General features: G+C 40.1%; 1 protein-coding gene across 1 annotated transcript in view; it reads right to left on the bottom strand.

Moving 5' to 3' along the window:
* Window positions 1–22,866, bottom strand: part of LOC140357798 (adhesion G protein-coupled receptor E5-like) — a 65,516-nt gene extending 42,650 nt beyond the window's left edge. The window contains exons 1-3 of the mRNA XM_072442313.1: window positions 22,784–22,866; window positions 22,416–22,533; window positions 19,408–20,022 (exon numbers count right to left, since the gene is read on the bottom strand). Coding sequence (XP_072298414.1) covers window positions 19,408–20,022; window positions 22,416–22,533; window positions 22,784–22,866 — 816 coding nt within the window. The remainder of the gene's footprint in view (window positions 1–19,407; window positions 20,023–22,415; window positions 22,534–22,783) is intronic.
* Between the last annotated feature and the right edge of the window lie 1,213 nt (window positions 22,867–24,079).

Here is a 24,079-nt window from a genome sequence, read left to right as displayed (position 1 = left end):
ATCGCTGTTTGTGGCTAATCGATAGTTAATAAGAGCCTCATCAGCCGGGGCTCAGAATGCACAGGATTTAGAAGCTGCTTTGCTAAGTAAATGGATTCAGGGACGGACACTGCTGTAAATTCTCTCTCGTTCCGTAAGTAGAACCCTCCTGGTACGTCGAAGAAAAAATAAATCTGATACGCTGCTGGTTAATCTCCACCAAGTGCAAGTGTTGCAGTTCTAATCCGCGACGTTCCAGGAATTATGATGGCAGTAATTCCCAATGTGTGCCAAGAGAAAAGATAGTTTTTGACTGTGTTTGGAGTTAATGAGGTTTAGAGACGTTTGAACTACAAAAATAAAATGGAAAAAAAATCATATCAAAATCAAATCAAAAAGATAATATTCTCTTGTACACTAAAATGAATGAAATCAAGCATTAATATCGTTCATTAGCAAAGTATATTAAGATCTGAAATTAACTAAATCTAAACCAGGACAAAACCAAGCCCTTACTTAATCAGAACTTAACCAGGGCTAAACCAGTTAAAAAGATCTAAACCAGTACTAAATAAGACTAAACCAAGTCTAATCTATGTCTAAATTAGAACGGCAACGATTTCCTTTTACTTCATCACTGTTGTTATTGCAGGCTTTTAATTGAGAGAACATTAAAGCAGCAATAAACAAAAGCCAAGAGTGTGTTTGTGCTTTAGATTAGTTGTACAAATCATCTCAATATCACCTCTTTTCTTATGACCCAAGTTACATTTTACACTTGCTTTGTCACAATCTGATGAGAAGACAAACAAGAAACGTTCCTATTTTCATTGTTTTTTCTCTTTTAAAAAAAAAGTCTAGATTCATCAGGTAACACTTATGCCAAAAACGACTTTTAAGACATTTTAACCATATTCTTCCACCACTCAAAGTTGTATTTTGAGAGACTTATGCATGTTACAGTCATCTTTATTGTCCTGCTCTTTCAACCTTTTATACTTTTGCTTCTTCAGATTTTTTCCAACAACTGTGAGACATGTAGGAGTCACTCTATTTAATGCTCTGAAGCTGAAGTCAACAACCCCCATATCAGGCTTTAGACCAATATTGCAATTTAAAATGGACACAATGTAAAATGAAGGTCTGGTCAGTTTGCTCTTTGAACATATAATCCTGTCTTCACAAATATTTGCTTTCATCCATGTATCTTCAAAGGCTGTTTTCTCCTAATGCATTTATCTCGCACAGAGACGTCATCATCAGCCCTTAAAGCAGCTCCTACACTTTACAATCTTCTACTCAGCAAGATCATGACAACACGTTCACAAGGATTTGTTCATATCTAAATCCGAGCCTCATTTATTTAAGTTTGAACTCCAAAAAATGAGGCAAAACTTGAATTGGAATTACATTTATTTTCAGTCAAATGTAGTTTACTCAAATACTAAATTAATATGATAATAAAACCCCTTCTGTGAGACTTTTGTATTAAATATGTTAACAAAATTAACCTAGAAATATATTCATTTTTACATATAAATACCTACATAAAGAAAAATGTGTGATGCATTTTTTTCTTAATTTTTTTTCAATTTATCTATCTGAACGTAAAACTTTTTCTTATTCCCTTACATTGTCTCATCTCCAAAATAGTTGACCATGTGTGTAATAGGTCAGGGGTCCCCAAACACCAGGACATCTGCAACAGGGCCACAGATGCAAAAGTTATATATTAAAATGTCCTTTTTTCTCGTTTAAAATGTACTTTCTTTAGTCTAGTGCTATCTCCCTGTGTTTTACTATGAAAAAATAAAGTCAAATAAACAGCACGCATTAGCAATTAGACACATACTTAATATTCAAAACAAGGGAAGTACATATTTTACACTGTTGTTACTGGCCCGGCCCCCTTCAACCGGTCCTCGGATAAAAAAGGTTGAAGATCACTATTATAGATTATACCAAACTACCGGAAAAAGCATAATATGTCTACTTTATTGTCGCTTTATTAAACTGACAGTTGCCAATGCAGTGAATCCCCATTTTCTCCTATCTCCTATTCCCGACACACCGTTTAACTTTTCCCCCGGCGTTGGCCTTGACTGACAGAATGAAACTCGCTGTCTCCAAATCAATGGCAATCACACACCAGTAGAGCCATAAAAAAAGAAAAGAAAAACGTGTCGAGGTGATCAGCAGAAGGGGAGGGAGCTTAAATAACGACCAGCCCGGCCCAAACGCCGACTTTTTCCCTGGATGCCGTTTAATCAGCGCATCATGAGGATATTGGAGGGTGGATGTTTACCATAATTCACTGCGGGGCCCTGTGTGCGGTGTGCGGTGCCTGTTTGGCCCGCTCACCGCGCTTGATGGATGCCGCTATTAGAAAAATACTAAACGTGCAATTTTCTGCTGTGCCGCCTGGATTCTAACACGCTGGTGAGTCAGTGCAGTCTTCAAATATTTACTTAAGCAGAAACAAAGGATTGACTTGAAGATTATAGCATGTGAACAGTCAAATCAATTCGAAATTGTCAAGGTCTTAATTGCTTATAATTAAGAAAAGCTTTCAGAAATATCATGCAAATTTGAAGCTGCCTTGATAAATGAGAGCCAGGTCTAAATGTACAAGTATTTGTACTTTTGGTCTCGTTTTAGTCCTGGTTTAGCCCAGGTTTTGTCCGTGTTTTGTTCAAGGTTCTGTCTTTGTTTTGTCCTAATTTTCATGTGGTGTTTGTGCAAGTGTGAAACAAAACGAAACCAGTTTGAGACCAGAACAAAACCAGATCTAAATCAGGATTAACCCAAAATATAGACCAAGACAAAATCAGATCTGAATGACATGTAAACCAAAAATAAACCAGTATTAAAACATGACTGAAACTAACCAGACAATCTGAAACTAAACCAGGTCTACAACCTAAACTACATCACCTGAAATGACTGAATGTGTGAATTATTATTGTTTATTATTATTAAAAATATTATTATTATTGTCAAGTGAATACTGCTCCAAATATAATGGAGCAGAAATGACTTATACTTTATACAAAATGCAGTGAAGTATTTAATGTTAATGTTTAATGTTAATGTAATATATACTGAAATTTGAGTAAGAATAGACATACTTAAAATGAATCCTTAGTATCCTAAGTAATCCTAAGTAAAGTAACTACTGCACACTTTATTTCATTTTTATTTAACCTGTTTTAAACTAGGAAAGTTCCATTGATTTTTTTTCAATGCAGTTAGTTCCCTAAAAACAGTCACAAAGCATCCAACAAAGATCCAATTTTCAAACTTGTCAGCATTATTTGAAACTGACTGAACTGAATTCAAACAGATTTTCAAAATGCATATTATACATCTGAAAGATCCCAATAGCACATGTGGAGAAGTGTGTGTGTAGTTGGAGTAGGAGCAAACTAGGAGAGGAATTCAAGAAACAGACAGACAGAAATATCGGCAGAAATGACAAACTATACTCCCTCCATCTCAGACTAGAATGTGTGTTTTTTATTGTTTTGGTCCAGTGAAAAGTCAAAAGTGAAAGTAAAACCTACAGTAGCTTGAGTGTGACGGAAAATAACATTGAAACTACTTCCTGCCACTGACACGAAAACTCAAAAGCAGGAAAATCCGGGTAAATACTTTTCTAAATGTACAATGTTGATTTAAAAAATGAGCTACGACAAATTATAAGCAAAATTTAAACATTTAAAGGCACAGTACCTGATTTGGTACTGTCTTAAAATGTAACTGGTTCATTTTAAACACTTTGCTGCAGCTTATTTACCGCTCACTTACCTAAAGCCTTCTGAGCCTCCCAATTACTCACCACGATGAGTTTATGAGCGTTTTCACGAGTTTTTCCGTCACGGTACAAACATGCTAACGCCGTACTTCCTGCTTCACAGCGAATTAAACTCTTTATAATTAGACATATGTACTGTACTTATTATATTCCAAAAGATCCGGTGCATCCAATTTGAATAGTTAGTATCTTTCTTCAACTCTCTACTGCTCAAATCTTATTATACCACAAAAACGTTACAAAAATGTCCCTACACGTGCTAAAAAATTGGTACAGACCCAAAAATATATAGTTCCATCTCTCATTTATCAAACAATAGTCGATATAGTAATTACAGTGACAGGCCTACGTATCTATGTTGACCAAAAGTGTGATTTTTTATATATATATACGACAGACGTTTCTATTAGCAATTACCGCTAAATCTAGTAATGCTAATGCTAAACTAGTAGACATCTGTTAGCCGCCGCTAGCACCTTTTTGGCTTTTTTCGCTGCGTGTAGACTGGGACAGGATTGGTCTGACGGGTTTGAGTTCGGTTGAATTAGCGCATGGCCGAACAAACGCACAGGAGATATGATACACTTACCAATTTACTTAGCAAGTCGACTGGTATTGATAGGCTCTTGATGGAGTATATGCTAAACCAGTAGCTTGTTTTAGCAGCCGCGCCATTAGTCCACAGCCTATGCATTGCCGCGATGGTAATTGAGCGGTTAAAGATGGCAGCCATTAGAGACGATAGCTGCTCCTGACCTCGCTCGCTAAAGGCCACGGCGCTTAGGGCCCGGCCAAAGCAATTCATTCCGCGCACACTTAGGCTAACTACAGACAGTAACGTGCCTGCTTTGCCAAGTGCTTCCCCCCCAACTGTTGTGCTATTGGTTTTCTTGAATGGCTTAATGAATGTTTTGAAAATCACAAATGATCAATATTACTGATGTTTAAAACTTGAAGGTTAAAAACGTAGCTGGATTTAGAGGTGGGCGATATTGACAGAACAATAATTTGTGATTGAATAATTTGACTATTGAATAATAGTCAGTTATGTCAATCCAACAGATCCAAGTTATTTGAGAAATGTGAAGTGCCGGTAAAATGAATCACAAAAGTTCAGACGTTTTTTTTGTAGCATTTTGATTTTTTTTTACTATAAAAATAAACACGCTATTCAAAACAACATTCACAATATGAGCTACATTTAGATTCATTGCACACCTCAAGCTCAATTGATACATTCTCTATATTCTATAGTTCATCGTCTGTTTAAATGTGCAGCTTTTGCCCGGAATGTTCCACAGTATGACATTAAAACAGAACTAAGCAACAGAGCTCCTCCTGCAGCTCCTTTGTCAAAGACATTGTCATTAAATAGATGCACTTTTCACTTTTCTTTTCTATCTTTCTTTATCGTAATAAGACATACACATGCACATTGCCAAACATAAAAAAGAGCCAGGGTTTCTCAGGAGAGTTTTCTTCGGGTCGATTTTGGGTCGATGTTGCAAGGCTGGTTTTCTGCCCAGACACAGCAGGGGGCGACGGACACTTCAAGGGCCCCGGAAATACATATTTAACCATCACAGGGACTTACAAAGGCATTCCATATGGTGAAAATGTTACTTAGTTCTGCTTTAGGCTGACACCACCAGGCCAAGGGAAACAACAGTTATTCACAGAGTGTTTTAATAGCAAAAATAACCAACATAATAACGTAAATGCAAGATCTATACATTAATGTCAGCCTGGCATACGTGTGCTGTGCCATAACCACTCGACCACTGGGCAGCACAGTAATGCCAATCTCTATGGAGACAAGCTGATAATGGACCATCCCCCAACATTACGTACGGTACTGTAATATGCAACATTTTAGCTTTTGATGTCAAGTAATTGAAACTCGACAGTGCTTCTCTGTGTTTTTAAAGTGTTTCAGATTATTGTAGTTCGATAGATGCTGCTATTTTCAACACGCTTCACTCCTCCATGTTGCCAGTAGAGGGCGCCAGACACTACAATCTGAGCCTTCTCTGCTAAAATTAAAGCGCTGATGCTGAAAAAAAACCTCAGTAGCAAACGACTCATTTATCATCAATATTTTGGAATCAACAAAATAATGTACTGCTGTTAAATGAGAGTTAGACAAATGTGTCCACAATTTTGACAGGCTAAAATGTGCCTGTTTAATATTTACATTTCAAAAAAGTCAAATATAAATCTAAATGTATGTTCTGTATGTTCTTTCAGCTGTAGTGCTACTATCCCTAATTTGGTGTGGAGGGGGAAGTAATAAATTATTCATACTTCTCTGTGGTGAGCAGTTCTTTGATCCGTGATGGCTTCAGGCTACAACATATTACCAACAAGGGAGTTTTCTTTTCTTTTTTTTAAAGATCTTGTGCCCGTCGGCTTTATTGACAGTAAAGTAGTGTGGACTGGGGGATGAGAGATAAGGGAGGACATGCAGCAGATAGTCGGACCACCGGGCGGCACCTTCAAGGGATTTTTCCAAGCGACATTGGGTTTGATTCCATTTTACATTTGCTTGCTTATTACATAGTCTCCTTATAATGAGGGTGATGCAGCCTTATAACAAATTAAAGGGGCAAACAAACTGACCCCCAAGTTAGTGTTCCTTATTCGAAACTTGTGTGTTTCATTTGGCCTGGTTCTGTAGTTCCATAAAAACAAAACAAAAGTATTGTTCCACCTGACGTTGGCCTTCCCTCTCAAGGAAGTGCTCCTCTCTGTTTTTAAAGTCCACATACGTACACCTTTACCTGGCAAAATGACTGCTCAAAATGCTTATGTGTCAAAACGTGCTCTTTTAACAGCTATTGTTTTTAGTCTAATTTAAAATGCTTTGCTTCACTCCATGCGGCCTTTGCTGACTACAAGAGTAGTATAAATCTGCAGAGCCCGGAGGCTACACTCTGACAAAAGTAATCATTCACTTGAAGGCTGAGCCATGAGAATCACTAACCACAGAGCAAAAGAAGAAGGGCGTCCGAGCTCGGGGCGACTTCCGAGCGCGGGTTCCGAGCGCGGGGCGACTGCGACTTCTGTGCGCGGGGCGACTTCCGTGCGCGGGGCGACTTCCGTGCGCGGGGCGACTTCCGTGCGCGGGGCGACTTCTGTGTGCGGGGCGACTTCTATAACGATATTTATTTAAAATTATTCAGACTAAGTAACTGCGGAATTAAGTAGTTTGGCATAAAGTGCATTACTTAACCTGATTCATTCCTAAGAAATTATTAGTTAATTAAGACTTAAGTATTTGTTCGTGCTTTATTAAGATGAATTAAGTGTTGCCTAAATGTGCAGTAAATTAAAGGTACACTATGTAACTTTACTGGTTGATGGTTTGCCAGGGATTTAATTGCTTTGCCTGGAATGTTCCACTGCGCGACACTAAATCTACATATCGTTCAATTATTAAAGTACATATTTATTGCTCTAAAATACTGTGAATAACATACATTCAGTAACGTTTTAAAACCATATTCAACTATTTATAATGGGTCAATGCGCATTAGTTATTTGTTTATAAGCACTCATAAGGCCTTTAAAAGTACAGGCAATAGTTTAATAGGTAGATTATTAATGCAAACATTTTGTGCATGGTTTATTAACATGTATTGCAGTATTATAAACCATCTACATGTGCTTGTCTAAGTGCTTATGAACAAATAACTACTGCCTATTAATGCTTTATAAATAGTTTACTAAAGAAGCTCTTTTTAAAGCGTTGCCAGCCTAGTTGCGTCATCTGCTTGTCTCCATGGAGATAAACAATTTGAATGCTACACAGTGAAACATCAGAAACATGTTCATAGGTTCATAGAGGTGAGCACGATAAAGTAAATACAATCAAATCTACAATGCTAATTACAGAATACAATAAACGACATGAGGAGGGAGTTTGCTTTATAGAACTGTCAGTGGATCAAGCACGTGTTCTGTCTGATTTTTGGCTTGACGATCTGTAACGAACTAATAAAACAGACGGTCGAAAGAACACCGCCGCAACACCGAGGGACTCACTGTTTATTTGATGATGTTTTCCGAGAGTACATAAAAAGATTCACTTATGATGTTGTTTGATTAAAACAGGAGCGAGTCAGACAGGAGACAGGGAGTGCTGAGTCCTAAGTTCATGTTATGTTCATGCGACACATCATACAAAACTCATTATTTCATTGTATTTATCTATTTAGGCCCGAGCGCCACAAGCTGGCGAGAGGCCTATTAATCTCGTAAGGCCGTGTGAAGCACGGCTGCGAAAGTGCGCACGTAGTGCGCACGAAATCAAGCGCGAAGCGCTCGCCCACTTCCAAACACTCACTAACGCACTCCTTCACTCACGCACGCCCCGTGCAGACTAATTAGTAGTAGGAAAATGGAACATTACCGTTGTAAATGGGCAAAGCCCGTGCAAAAGTGCGCACTAAACGAGCACTTTACATTGGGATGACGACCGCGAATATAAAGCACTCATTTGCGCCAAGTAGCTCACGAATACGTTCCCCATATCTTGCATGTTCCGTGCATATAAGCATGTAATGCAAAAATTGAACATTATTACTGTATAGAGGGCCAAAAACACAAAGTGGGCGGAGCCCACTCAAAATTAACGAAAGTACCCGTCAGTGACCAGGGACCCACACCATGAGGTAGGAAAGCGCGAGCGCTTTCCGAAAATGTATAGTTTATGATATTTGAAAAATTGGAAACATTGTTTTCGCATCGGAATATTATTCTTTCTTTCTTCTTCTTTCTTCTCGGGACCAACCCCCCTATTTTTCACCCAGTGAACATTGACGAAAAGTCACAACATTTTTGCATACCTCTAAAAATCGTGCCTCTCTACATTCTGGCTATAAGATAAGATAATCCTTTATTGTCCCACATGGGGAAATTCCATTGATGCAACGCAGGTAGATTGGCGCGTCAGCGCCCCCAAATGTACCAAAAATGCATTGAGAGATGGGAAATGACCCCAAAAAAATCTGATCGTTGAATCATGAAATTTGCCGCAGAGGTAGATGGTGACAAGAGAAGTAAAAAATATTATTACGGCAACGCCGTCCACCCAACCAAATGTCGGCCATATTGATTCAAAAATGGCTAAGCAGGAATCGGGAGTTTTTCCAAACGTCGTACTTTTACGAACTCCTCCCTGGGCGTTGGCTCTAAAAAGCTGAAATTTTGTGAAAATGCTACTGAGGAGTGGGACATCAAAGGTTATTCAAATTACATTGATACCTGTCACGGTCTCTGAGCGGCGAAGCCGCAAACTTTAGCTAGAATTTCAAATTTCTCCCAAATTTAACATTTCTGCCGTTTGCGCAGATAAAGTCCGAATTGCGTCAAATTAGAATCAGTTGTTAAACTCTTTGCGCTAAACATACTTGAAGTGAAATAAATTAATTTGGCACCACAGCGCCCCCTACAGATTTTATATGGAGGTTAAATGTTTAGTTTTGCGACATTTTATGAAATTTGACACACAACTCAATTTTGGCATCCCCATCAAAAAAGTCAATGAGACCCATGTCATAATTGTTATGGTTTTGCCGTAGCGATGACCAAAACTTTCCATGTTATTCCAATGGGGAAATCGCCAGAACATGTTTACACTTTAGACTTTCACAAACTCCTCCCAGGGCGTCAGCCCTATTAACCTGAAATTTGGTTATTCACATTTTTATTCAAAGAGTCACGGTGTCTGTGCGGCAAAGCCGCACATTTTGCCAAGAATTCAAAATAAAATAGCTTTTTGATGGTAAAACAAAGGGGAGAAGATGTGACAGCGTCACAGATTCAGCAGTAGGCGTAATAAAAGGACAATTGGGGCGCGTTAGCGCCCCCTCCTCTTGCGGCGTGGCGGCGGCGTGGCGAGGGCCGATCATTGCCGCTTGCGGCTATATTTATTATGTTATTATCTATTTATTTTCTACATTTAAGCATGTTACATTGGCGTTCCTTCATCAAAAACATATCTAGAGTTGTGTTTTGCTTCATTCAGACTTTCTTTAATCTTGTTTACGAGGTTGTCTTAGAAAATTGCTCAGAAAATCATCAGTTTCAATTTTCCCTATATTTTTGTTTCATAGTCAAAATTTCGGACTTCTCCAGCGCAGTTTTAAGTCCATAAACCATCACTGAACTCATTTTGTGGTAAAATGTATTCAAAACAAACGCATAGCAGTCACATTGCCTAAGGGCTTAATTATTATTTTTTCATCGTTCATTCCCAGTGCTAATGTTCCAATGCCTATATTATGCACCTCAAATATGTGCAAGTGTTTTCCAAATGTAGACATTATTTTAAATTTAAAAAAAGCAAAATACTTATCCCTAATCATTAAAAAACAATTAAAGCAACAAAAATGGAAAATATGTATGCTTAAGGTCTGGTTTACCACATCTTAAACTTATTGCTGGATTTAGTTCTTCTTAAGTCTCGGTTCAGACCTACTTAAGTCCTGATTTAGGTCTTGTTTTAGTCCTGATGTTGTCCTGGTTTTGGAGGATAGGACCAGGGCTGGTTTTAGTTCTAGTTTAGTCCTGTGTTGGTTTTGGCGTCATCTTGGTCCAGACTTGGTCCAGACTTGGTTCAGTCCTGGTGACTTCCTGTGTCAGACCTGATTTAGTCCTGGTTTGGAACTGGTTTAAAGACCTTAAGGCTTCATCCTAGTATTATCTTGGTTTATAATCGTTTACACCTGAGATTTGAATCATTTTAATCCTGGTTTTAGCTAATTTAGTCCTGGCTTGGCCTCGCTTTTGTCAAATCTAACTCTCACTTTAGCCCTGCTTTCAAAACTCCTAATACTCTCTTTCGTCGTAGTTTCGACTGTTGGTTGAATTCCCCCTCCGCATATCGAGGTCTCAGTGTTCACTTTCTGCCTGGAGCTGCTGTGGAGCTGCGAGCGATCGAAGGCGTCATGTCTCACATCAGCTGAGAGTGGTTCGCTGTCAGGAGGCAGTGGGTGGTCCCCCCCGGGCAGAAAACCAGCCACATACACCACAATATTAGGAGAGCTCATGCCATTCATCTGACAGCAGGCGTCCAATACAGTAATGAGTGAAGCGAGATGCACTGCAATGAGCGAGTGGAGCTTTAGTCCTGCGGAGAGGCACGTTAGACCTGGTTAAGAAGAGATGTTTAGCCCTGGTTTAGTCTGGATTTTAGTCTTCTCTTATTATAGTAACTTGGTTTTACTCCTGATATAGTATTATTAGTTTAATCTCTGTTTAGACCTGGTTCAGTCTGGTTAGTGCATGGGTAAAGTCCTGTTTTTTTTCCTGGACCCAGTTTGGTTCTGGTTAAGCTAGATTCAGCCCCAGTTTAGACATGGTTTAATCCTGCTTTAGTCCTGGTCCAGTTCAGGTTCTGTCCTGTTTTAGCCCTGTCATAGCTCTGTTTCAGTCCTGTTTCAGTCCTGTGCCTTATTTAGTTCTTCTTTATCAACCCTTACAGGAGTGATGGGTTTGAACAGTCGCGCATAAAGCCCGGTACTTATGTAAACAGTTTATCCCATTCATTTTAATGGGGCAGCAAGCGACGCCGATCGTGATTATTCAAGTCAGAATTGTAAGAACTAAAAATGTTTTAAAGTAAAGAAACAATTGTGACTATTTCAGAAGTCTTTTTACTTCATGCTGTAAAAAAAATTGAAGAAAATGTGAAGTACTATTTTATCCGGCTGTTTTAAAATCATTTTGTCATTACGAACAACAACAATAGTGGAATAATGATTTGTTGGTAATAAAACATTTAAAAAAGATGTTCCAGTTGTTTGGTCACGTTCTCAGTAATCGTGAAAGAACACTAGAAGGATCAATACTAGAAGGGTCAATACTGAATAGCATTTTTGACCGGCTTTAGTCCTGGTTTTGTTCTAGAAGGTTCTGGGTTGTCCCCGTGGTTCCCGTGGGCAGAGAACATGTGACGTTTACTTCACAGTGAAAGATTAGTCATTCTTCTGACAGAAAGCCTCCAGTGATGAGTGAAGTGAGATGGATGCAATGCAATGAGCAAGTCAAGGTCTGGTCCTGGGGTGATGTAGTCTGGATCTGGTTCAGGCCTTGTTTAGTTCAATAAAGCTCTGGGTGATTCGTAAAGACAGAGAACCAGGCGTACGCCACAAATATTTGAGAGCTGTGCCACCAAGCCTGGTTTGGATCTTTGCTTTTAGACCTGGTTTAGGTTAGTTTGGGTTAAAATGCGGTTAAGATCTGGTTTATTCCTGCCCTCGATGTTTGAGGTTGTAAGTGGTTCCTCCTGGGCAACAAAAACAGGCGTTCAATCCACAAACTTATGAGAGATAAGTGTTAGAATTAGAATTATTTAACTGGTGCAAATATTATGTTAATGCAAAACAGGGAAAAGGATGATCTTTATAATTGAACTCGATTTTCAACTTCATAATACCACAGCTGCTCTGATAGTGAAGTGCAGCACTCTTTTTCCCCATAGAGTTTTGCAAAAAATGAAATATTAAGAGTTTAAATGCATGACAGAGGCTAACCAGTGGTACGCAAAACCTGTTTGTTTTCAGTAAAAAAAACACAGAGATACACAGTTTAAATCAAATGACAGGTCTTATGAGCTTGTAATATTATCATTATTTTATTTGGACATTTGCCAATACACTTTTGATTCAAATCAAGATCCATTTGCCTTGAGAGTCTGGTTCGTTTGGGTAATTGTGAACCTGTTATCAAACTAATCTTACTTTAATGTGAAAAGTGGCCTATATTCATCTAATATTAAGCTGTTCAGGTAAAGTGATGATGTCAGACTTTTTCATACAGCGGAGATTCTTATTACAATAACTTTGCCCTGGGGATTCCGAGCGAACCTGGCTCGTACTCACCTGTTCTGATGAAAAACTGTCCGTGCTCTGACACAAATATTAATATTCACCTTATTCCTTCCCGCTCATCTTTTCCTCGTTCTGCTAACCGTTTTATTGGCACTTTTGGTTGAGCGTAGAACAAGGGAAGGGTCTTGACGCTAAAATATAATATAAAATAGATTGATTTGTGTCAAATGTCCGGTGTTCATTAGCAGCAACAAGACAACAATGATTCCCTGGACAGCCTGATAACGGCTTGTGTCTGTGTACAACGGATTTGCAATTGAGATCGCCAGCTACAATGCAGCAGAAGGAGGATTACAACGGATGACAGTAGTAAGGTGGATAGGGAGCTGCACATAACTGTACTAGACCGCCTCAAGAAACAATGACACAAATGATGGGCAGAGTAGGACTTGTTATGTTATGTTATGTTATGTAGGAAGAAATGCTATTTACAATGAAAGTACTGCAAAGAGTACTTACCAAGAGTTGAAGGATACATGCATGTGTTCAGGTCATAAGTCAATGAAGAAAATTGTGAGGATTGAATGTTGCTTTCCTTTCATATTGACATTTGAGCAAAGAAAGAGGTAAAAATGCCCTTGGAAAAACAATATACTTGTCAAAATCTGGTTGAAAATCGATCAATCGGTTAATATTTAAAAAAGAATATCGGTCATTTGTTCAAAGACATGTTTAAAATCACGGTAAATAATACTATGGATTGAAAAACGACAAGAAAAAATGATTAGTGTAGGTACAGTAATATTGCAGGGAATCTAAAATGAATTTCGAACTTGCAGAACATCTTCCACTGCACTCAATAAATATTGCAAAACATTGTAATTGTTGCTTTAGTATATTGTCTAGATCAGGAAAGTGTTTCCCAGATGATGAAAAAATACTATAAATAATAGTCTTTAAGAACAAATATTATGCAAAATGAACATTTGTGAGGTTTTAACCATGTAATAACATTGTTCCCTCATCACAAACACGCCTGGAGTTGTATTTAGCTTCATTCACACTTTTCATTAATCGTGAGTATGAGGTCGTCTTCTCTGCTCTCTCTCTGAACCTCACAAAAAACGGGTTTCAAATTGCCCAGTTTTGTGACATCTAAGATAGAGATCAGGAGGTCGCCAGTGTTTTTAAGTCTGTAAATCATCACCAGCATTTCTGCAACAAATCATGTTCACTGAAACTGCAAGCTTGCTTTCTTCAGCATGTCGTGGAAGCTAGGTTTTGCTTTTATCCCCATGGTAAATCCCTCTTCCGCCAGTACAAAAGTCATGTGGTTTTCAGTACATACATTAAATGAAGTTCTAAAACAGAAGAAGCCACAGTAAAGTCTCTCAATAGCATTTTTAAAGGCAAATCAAATAAATAATGCATAATATGTCCTTTAAATAAAGCTTGATACCCTTCAAATGGCAACGCTTGTTATTACTGAGGATGCAAAAATGCCGAGGAACGATTTCTCTAGAGTAAAAACTAATGTAACGCACTGCCAAAATAATAATAACTCGGGGCGTGTGCTTCCAAACAAGGCTTTAAAGTAATATCCATGCACATTAGTAGCTAATTTCACGTTGTGTGCTTAACAACCAAGACATTACCTGCCCATTATTTCCCCGCACAACTCTGATAGATTTCCACAATATAAAATAGAATCATCTGGATAATTTCCTACCCAGAGATTTTCATTTTTGTCAATATCGCCCATCATATACTTTGGTCTTTACATCCCACCCTCGCGTAGTGACTCATAACTGCATGTGTCCTTTTCTTTTGACCTTATGTAATGTTTCTTTTTTCCAATATAACGGCCTCTCCTGCCTTCTGTGTACATCCAACTCCACGACAGGCGGCGAGGGTTTCTCACGCTGACCTTCCACGCTTGTCCATCGAACCGCACGTGTTACATCCCTCCGCATCGCCGGCGTTTAGTCAGTGTCAGCTCGCATTACGACGCCTTTTCATTTCAATTAAAAGACATAAAGGAAAGCCACGCGACGCACCCGACGGGGGAATACGACACGGGTGAATTATGGGGCAAAGGAATTGGGCCCCGGGGAACAATGAAAAACAGCAATCAACTGAAAGGGGTGTTTGTTGTAATGTTTGTCCGAGGATTCGATCAATGCAACGCGCTGATTGACATGAAAACTCGATAGAATGCAACTGTTGGAATGGATTAAAAAGAGAGAGAGAATAGGAGAGAGAGAGGCAGAGAGAGAGACAGAGAGGTAGAGAGGTAGAGAGAGGTAGAGGTAGAGAGAGGTAGAGGTAGAAAGAGAGAGGTAGAGAGAGAGGTAGAGGTAGAGAGAGAGGTAGAGAGAGAGGTAGAGAGAGGTAGAGAGAGAGGTAGAGAGAGGTAGAGGTAGAGAGGTAGAGATAGAGAGAGAGGTAGAGGTAGAGAGAGGTAGAGGCAGAGGTAGAGAGAGAGAGAGAGGTAGAGGTAGAGAGAGGTAGAGGCAGAGGTAGAGAGAGAGAGAGAGGTAGAGAGTGAAAGACGGAGAAAGAGATACAAAGAGAGAAGGGAGAATAAAAGATGGAGTTGGGGATTGAGAGACAAAGAGAGAAGCCGCAAAACAGAGAAAGAAAAAACGGGGTAAAGAGAGATAGTAAGAGTGAGGGAATGGTACATGGAATGGCAGAGAAAGGGAGAGGAATGGAGAGAAAGGGAGAGGAATAAAGATGAGGAAAATGACTGAAAGAGAAGGGAGACCATGATAGAGGGAGAGAGAAAATGAAAAATGAATAAAGAGACAGACAAGGAAGAGAGAGAGAGAGAAAGAGAGAGAGCACGAACATTTGGAGCGAAAGAATGAGGAACAGAGAAAGAGAAAGGAAAAGAGAGAAACAAAGATAAAGTAGGACACAGAGAGAGACAGAGATAAGAGAGAGACAGAAAGAAAATGAAAAAGGGAGCAACCAAGAGGGAAAGAGAGAGAAAGCAAGAGAGATCAGGAGAGAAATATATATATATATATAGAGAGAGAGAGAAACAAAGAACAGAAAGCGAGAGAAATAGGGATAGGGAGATAAAGAAACAGGCAGATGGAGCGGAGGGGAAACAGAGAGAAATAATGATTGAAAATAGAGAGAGACAAAGAGATACAGACAGAGAGAGAAGGAATGAAAAAGGAGCAAGAGACAGAGTGAGAGAAATGACGAGAGACAGCAAGAGAAAGAGAAAGAGGCAGAGGGATCAAGATAGAATAGGAGACACTGGAAGAAACAATGATGGAGTAGAAGATAGAGAGAAAGATGAAGGAAGAGTAGAAGACGGAGTAGGAGACGGAGAGAGAAACTAAGACGAGCGTAAGAGAGAGAGAACAACAGAATGATAAATTGTAAAAGGGATAAAGAAAGCAAGAAACAGACAAGGAGTAAGAAAGAAAGAGAGAGTGGAATGGGGGGGAGAAAGAGATGAACAGAGAGAGAGAAAATAGGAGAGAATGAGAGAGACAGAGGGTAAGAGAGAGAGAGAGAGAGAGAGGGAGATAAACCAAGAGATAGGCACAAAAGACAGAAAACAGGGAGAAAAAGGAGATAAAGAATGACAGTCATGGAGAGAGAAATTGAGTGAAAGGTACACAAAGAGATAAAGAAAGAAAGAAAGAGAGACAGTGAGATTGCGGAGAAAGAGAAAGAGGCCCTTATAACAACTGTTTGCTATTAAAGAGAGAGAGAGGAGATGAAGAGAGTGAGACTAGGAGAGAAGGAGAAAACAATTAAACAGTGAGTGAGACTTGAGCGAGGCCTTTTACAAAAGGAGCTCGCAATTTGCATGAAGGACAGACAAATTCAAAGGAAAGAGAGTCAGAGGAGGACAAGTTGTTATAAAACCCTCATTAAAACAGTGTGTTGTGCAAAGTGGGGTTCAAGGTCAGCCATTAAAATGTAGCTAACAAGAACACACCAAAGCATGTTTACATAGTCATTATACTGATATATATATATATATATATATATATATATATATATATATATATAGATTATTAGAGTATTTCGTTATTTGCATAATATTCTACAGAGTATGTTTGTAATTCAACACAATTTACTGCAGTTTCCATGTATTTTACAGATATTTTATTTCAATCGTTAATGATGGACTAAAATAATACAATGTCTTATTTATTTTTGAAAAGATGCCCGGGAGAAAGGTGGTCACCATTTTTCTAAACCGCGGCTAATGAATGGCTGTTTATTTTTGTTTCCCTCTGGGTGAACATGACCTCAAATACAGATAATTACAAATGTTATATATATGTTTTCTTCTGTGATAGAAGTAGCTACTGCCGTTTATCACCATCGAATCTCATTTCAACCACCGGAAACCTAAAGTAAGATGTGCGATTTTGGTCGTTTAATACAGTTTTTAACGTTGGTACGCGACAGGTAGACCATTTGTCACCTTAGATATTTGTAATGGTGAAGGAGATGGGGAGGCGGCTGGTTCTGCTGCTGCGTTGGAGGGCAGCAGAGGAGGTAGAGTCCGTAGAGTGGCTGATAAACTTGAGTAAAAAATGTTAATAAATGTTTCAAAGTGATTTAGTAATATCTTAGCTATGTTGCATAACTGGCCACATAATGATGGAGCTTGATGTTGTTTGCACATGACTCAGGCCGCTCTCTGCAGCTGTTTAGAGGTGGATATTCCTGTCCCCAATGCTACATGAAGTGGCTCTCATACAGGAAGTTTCACAGACTTGTATAATAGAGCCTCTCAAGAAACAGCATAATTTGTGAACAAAACAAGCATCTTTATATAAGACGGAAAATTCAGCGATGTCTGTCAAATTACTGTGTTTTTTTAAATCACTTTGAAACTAATGTATATATTTCGGCGCAAATTCCACAACTTGTCACTCAAGTTTTAAACCCTCATATCATGTTGGCACAATCTTATATTTTGTGCTTTTGCAGTAGCTTTAACACAATGATCTATTTAGACACAGATGGCAATTGTAACTCTCTTTGTTCTGAAGAAGACGTTCGATAATCAGACACTGAAGTAGTAATAAAGACATCATAAAATACTTCTGAAGTGAAAATCCTCTGAACCAGGTTTTGAACCAGAGACTCTCAGGTCCAAGTCTGACACAGTTCTGATATCAGATGCTAAAAGAGTCAAATATAGAAAATAAGTCTTCTTATGTAATGATTGTGTAATATTTTACACATATTTGCAGTACAAACCAGCAGTTCCTACCGGTCTCCTACTCCTCACAGCACTTATCTAATGTTTATATTTTAACCACAAAGTTTCCTTTTCACAAAAGTATTTTCTTTTTTTGATTTAAAGAAAAGAAAAGAAAAAACACAAGACAAACAAACCAAGAGCAAGTTAAGAGAAAAAAAAAAAACAGAGAGGGTAATTTAGAAAATACAGTTTTAATGATGACATTTTTTTTAATAGATAAAAAAGGGCATCGCATGAAAAGAACAAATGCGCTTCTAAATAATAATCCCATTTAGTCCTGTCTCTTCGAAACTTGTTTTTTTCCAAGTTGAGTGCGTATGTGATTTTTTTACATTGTCAAGTTTACTTTTTCGAACATTCTGAATACTGTATTTTTTCGCTCCGGAGTATAAGTCAAAAAATGCAGCCCAAAAATACATAATAGAGAAGAAAAAAACATAGATACGTCGCATTTTTTTGGGATGAATGTATTTGATAAAATCCAAGACCAAGAACAAACATTTCATCTTGAAATGCAGTTTAAAATAATAACAGATTAAAGAACATGGTGAATAGGTGTACGTATGCTAACGTAACACCTTCAGCTACATGACGTATGCTAATGCTAACACCTTCAGCTACATGACGTACGCTAACGCTAACACCTTCAGCTACATGACGTACGCTAACGCTAACACCTTCAGCTACATGACGTACGCTAACGCTAACACCTTCAGCTACATGACGTACGCTAACGCTAACACCTTCAGCTACATGACGTACGCTAACGCTAACACCTTCAGCTACATGACGTATGCTAACGCTAACACCTTCAGCTACATGACGTATGCTAACGCTAACACCTTCAGCTACATGACGTATGCTAACACCTTCAGCTACATGACGTATGCTAACGCTAACACCTTAAGCTACATGACGTATGCTAACGCTAACACAGGGAACATAAAATAAGTAAATGACAAGATTTTGTTTCTTATACGTCAACAAAATGTTCCTGTACGCATTAAATTTGGTCTTTTGGTTGTTAGATATTCAGCAACTCATCGTTTTTATCATTCAGTTATCTCATATCCCAGTTAAACCACTTGTACATGCTATAACAATATGGATATGATATATGATAAATGATATATGATAAATGCATGCAGTACCATATGAGCCTCAGGTAATGTTATATGGAGAGTGAGTGAATGAATGTTGCAATGTGAAGAGACTTTGAGGCTCCAATAATCAAATGAATTCATTTGATTATTGTGTGATACGCGCTGTAAATGAAATCCACCATTGATGTGTCGAGTGGATTTTCCGATCTCACAAACAAAGGTATTTTGTGTGAGAAGCGGAATTTTTCAGATGATTAAAAGTGAAAAATCTGGAATTGTTGCAAATGAAAATAAATAAGACAATTGTTCCATTTAAGAGGATTTGTTTTGAATCAATCCAAAACAGACGTGACAGAGTTCAGTTTATATTTTATCAGTTTAATAGAATAATTACTAAAGAAAATATAAAGTTGTGATGGTGTGTTCTACAGCTGAGGTGGTGATGAGGTACTCTACAGCTGAGGTGGTGATGAGGTACTCTAGTGCTGAGGTGGTGATGAGGTATTCTACAGCTGAGGTGGTGATGAGGTACTCTACAGCTGTGGTGGTGATGAGGTACTCTAGTGCTGAGGTGGTGATGAGGTACTCTACAGCTGAGGTGGTGATGAGGTACTCTACAGCTGAGGTGGTGATGAGGTACTCTAGTGCTGAGGTGGTGATGAGGTACTCTACAGCTGAGGTGGTGATGAGGTACTCTACAGCTGAGGTGGTGATGAGGTACTCTAGTGCTGACGTGATGATGAGGTACTCTAGTGCTGAGGTGGTGATGAGGTACTCTACAGCTGAGGTGGTGATGAGGTACTCTAGTGCTGAGGTGGTGATGAGGTACTCTACAGCTGAGGTGCTGATGAGGTACTCTACAGCTGAGGTGGTGATGAGGTACTCTACTGCTGAGGTGGTGATGAGGTACTCTAGTGCTGAGGTGGTGATGAGGTACTCTACAGCTGAGGTGCTGATGAGGTACTCTACAGCTGAGGTGGTGATGAGGTACTCTAGTGCTGAGGTGGTGATGAGGTACTCTAATGCTGAGGTGGTGATGAGGTACTCCAGTGCTGAGGTGGTGATGAGGTACTCTAGTGCTGAGGTGGTGATGAGGTACTCTATTGCTGAGGTGGTGATGAGGTACTCTAGTGCTGAGGTGGTGATGAGGTATTCTACAGCTGAGGTGGTGATGAGGTACTCTAGTGCTGAGGTGGTCATTAGGTACTCTAGTGCTGAGGTGGTGATGAGGTACTCTACAGCTGAGGTGGTGATGAGGTACTCTACAGCTGTGGTGGTGATGAGGTACTCTAGTGCTGAGGTGGTGATGAGGTACTCTAGTGCTGAGGTGGTGATGAGGTACTCTAATGCTGAGGTGGTGATGAGGTACTCCAGTGCTGAGGTGGTGATGAGGTACTCTAGTGCTGAGGTGGTGATGAGGTACTCTATTGCTGAGGTGGTGATGAGGTACTCTAGTGCTGAGGTGGTGATGAGGTATTCTACAGCTGAGGTGGTGATGAGGTACTCTAGTGCTGAGGTGGTCATTAGGTACTCTAGTGCTGAGGTGGTGATGAGGTACTCTACAGCTGAGGTGGTGATGAGGTACTCTACAGCTGTGGTGGTGATGAGGTACTCTAGTGCTGAGGTGGTGATGAGGTACTCTAGTGCTGAGGTGGTGATGAGGTACTCTAGTGCTGAGGTGGTGATCAGGTACTCTAGTGCTGAGGTGGTGATGAGGTACTCTAGTGCTGAGGTGGTGATCAGGTACTCTAGTGCTGAGGTGGTGATGAGGTACTCTAGTGCTGAGGTGGTGATCAGGTACTCTAGTGCTGAGGTGGTGATGAGGTACTCTAGTGCTGAGGTGGTGATGAGGTACTCTAGTGTTGAGGTGGTGATGAGGTACTCTAGTGCTGAGGTGGTGATCAGGTACTCTAGTGCTGAGGTGGTGATGAGGTACTCTAGTGCTGAGGTGGTGATCAGGTACTCTAGTGCTGAGGTGGTGATGAGGTACTCTAGTGTTGAGGTGGTGATCAGGTACTCTACAGCTGAGGTGGTGATGAGGTACTCTAGTGCTGAGGTGGTGATCAGGTACTCTAGTGCTGAGGTGGTGATGAGGTACTCTAGTGCTGAGGTGGTGATCAGGTACTCTACAGCTGAGGTGGTGATCAGGTACTCTAGTGCTGAGGTGGTGATGAGGTACTCTAGTGCTGAGGTGGTGATCAGGTACTCTAGTGCTGAGGTGGTGATGAGGTACTCTAGTGCTGAGGTGGTGATCAGGTACTCTAGTGCTGAGGTGGTGATGAGGTACTCTAGTGCTGAGGTGGTGATCAGGTACTCTAGTGCTGAGGTGGTGATGAGGTACTCTAGTGCTGAGGTGGTGATCAGGTACTCCAGTGCTGAGGTGGTGATGAGGTACTCTAGTGCTGAGGTGGTGATCAGGTACTCTAGTGCTGAGGTGGTGATGAGGTACTCTAGTGTTGAGGTGGTGATCAGGTACTCTACAGCTGAGGTGGTGATGAGGTACTCTAGTGCTGAGGTGGTGATCAGGTACTCTAGTGCTGAGGTGGTGATGAGGTACTCTAGTGCTGAGGTGGTGATCAGGTACTCTAGTGCTGAGGTGGTGATGAGGTACTCTAGTGCTGAGGTGGTGATGAGGTACTCTAGTGCTGAGGTGGTGATCAGGTACTCTAGTGCTGAGGTGGTGATGAGGTACTCTAGTGCTGAGGTGGTGATCAGGTACTCTAGTGCTGAGGTGGTGATGAGGTACTCTAGTGCTGAGGTGGTGATGAGGTACTCTAGTGCTGAGGTGGTGATGAGGTACTCTAGTGCTGAGGTGGTGATCAGGTACTCTAGTGCTGAGGTGGTGATGAGGTACTCTAGTGCTGAGGTGGTGATCAGGTACTCTAGTGCTGAGGTGGTGATGAGGTACTCTAGTGCTGAGGTGGTGATCAGGTACTCTAGTGCTGAGGTGGTGATGAGGTACTCTAGTGCTGAGGTGGTGATCAGGTACTGCATTAAATTGAAGTGACTTTTAACAGTAATATCATTACTACTGTAGAAAATGATATACAGCATAAAACTGCAGTGTTTTTACAACCCAACATCAGCTCAGCTTTCAGTTAGATGTTATGTTTATACTATTTTGCTGCCCATTGCCCCTCATAGAATAGTTATCACTCCAATTCAGCTCATTTTACTTTATTATTTGCTTTGCACATGAATAACTCTTAACTTTTATCACCCAGCAAACGCTAATGGAATTCCTAAAGATACTTTTTGCAACTCAACATTTTGTTCCCACTTGGCCGTTAAGCCTTGTTAAAGCTCACTGTATGTTCACGTAGTGGTTCTTTAGCTTCTTTGCAGTTTGTTTACTTCATCGCTGTTTACCGGTTAAGTCAGGACGCCATCTGCCGTTTTACTCCAGTCCCCCTCCCCCCCCCCCCTCCGAAACAGACATTCTTTTCCCTCCTGACCCCTAGTAACACCGTGCCCGGCTCTCCATCTCCCACGCCATCCTCCTCCGAATGAAAGCGAGCGATTCTCCGCGGGTAATGACAGAGCACAAGTGTGTGGCTGGAATCACAATGGACTCATCAAAGCGTGCAATGTGAACGCGGAAAAAAACAAACAAAAACTAGCATGACTTGTTCTTCTTGCTCCATTTGCATATCCAGGTGATGGAAACATTGCGATAAACAGACACTATATTACGCACAGTATAATCGCACAGTTGGCCAGAGTGGATTTTGGAACAATGCCCTACTTTTTCTGTTTTTTCCCCCCGCCCTGCCCTAGATTTATTTGGCATCTGTGGCGTACACACATCTCATCATCTCGCGCCGTCACCGTTTCTTTTCTCTTTTTTTCAGCGATGCGTTTTCCCTGGCAGGCCGTATCGCTCGCCATCTTTCCGTCTATGTATCTCCCGGCGCGCTGGCTAAGATCCGCGTATAAATATTTTAGCCTTGTCGCCCATTTTTACATCTGCACTCTGGAGGAGATACTAACTCGCTCCCCCCTGTGAGCGTCTCCAGTGAATGCCTGGCTGAGAGTTGTTATGGCGATGATGTGAGCGGTGGAAGAGTTACTGAGCCCTTTATTTGTGTCTCCAATCTGTACATAGAATTAATATTTCAACTCAATATTTGCAGTTAGTCTTCAGCGGTGTGCAGCGTGCCAACAGGGTTTGTTTGGAAAGTTTTAGAATTTGCCTCGAGTTGAAGCTGCAATTAGTGTCTTTTTGTTACATAATAATAATAATAATAATGACAATAGTGATATATTTTGTATTAGTCTTCAATTGAATTGGGCATTTTTGACATTTGAAGTTGTTCTGGATTAAATTTAGTCACTCTTCATATTCGGTGGTGTTAAGCTAATGTAGCTACTCTCCTATAATCACATGGAATTCATATCTAGGAAAGGTAAATGGGCAAGTGTCTAGCCTAAGGACACAACAAAAGTATGTACTGGGCTCAAACCGGTAACGTTCTGATTCAAAAAAAAGATTGACCTCCCAAGTCACAGCACAATGATAGTGTATTTTAGTGATACTTTTGGCAAGTTTAAGCAGAAAAGTCCTAGATTATGACTGTTTGTCTTGCACTTGCCTAACACTAGTCAAACATTAGTCAAAGCAGCTTGATTTATTAATAGTTACAAAAACATCGGACAGATAAGTGAAGTTTATGTTTTCATTTGAGGCTTGTTGGAGTTAAACTGCATCTCGCCTGCAGGATCCATGAGCGTTGCACTTAACCACCACCAACACTCAGGTCTCGTGTTCATTAAAGTCATTTCTTCAATAATAAAGTACAAGTGTGTACACCCTCTCTGTGTCCTCCACACTCTCATCAGAGCAGCAATTATACCGCTCGATTCTTGCACATCATCTTATTAGTCTAAGCATCCTTGATCAAACAGATATATATTATGAATCATAGACATCTATATAAGACTTGCATCTCATAAAAGAGACTTTTGCCCAGATCTAAAGTTGATCTCTGCTTTGAGGAAACAGGAAGAGGAGGCAGTCGAGCATGTGTCTAATCACAGCAGAAGTCCGATCAGCTTTCTGTTATCCAAGGAAGTCGGGGGGAAGTTTATTGACACCGATCTG

The sequence above is a fragment of the Eucyclogobius newberryi genome, unplaced genomic scaffold (assembly GCF_026437365.1).
Source record: "Eucyclogobius newberryi isolate DKJ021-1_F unplaced genomic scaffold, fEucNew1.0.hap1 SCAF_13, whole genome shotgun sequence".
Classification (NCBI taxonomy): domain Eukaryota; kingdom Metazoa; phylum Chordata; class Actinopteri; order Gobiiformes; family Gobiidae; genus Eucyclogobius; species Eucyclogobius newberryi.
This window is presented reverse-complemented; position numbering and strand designations above follow the sequence as displayed.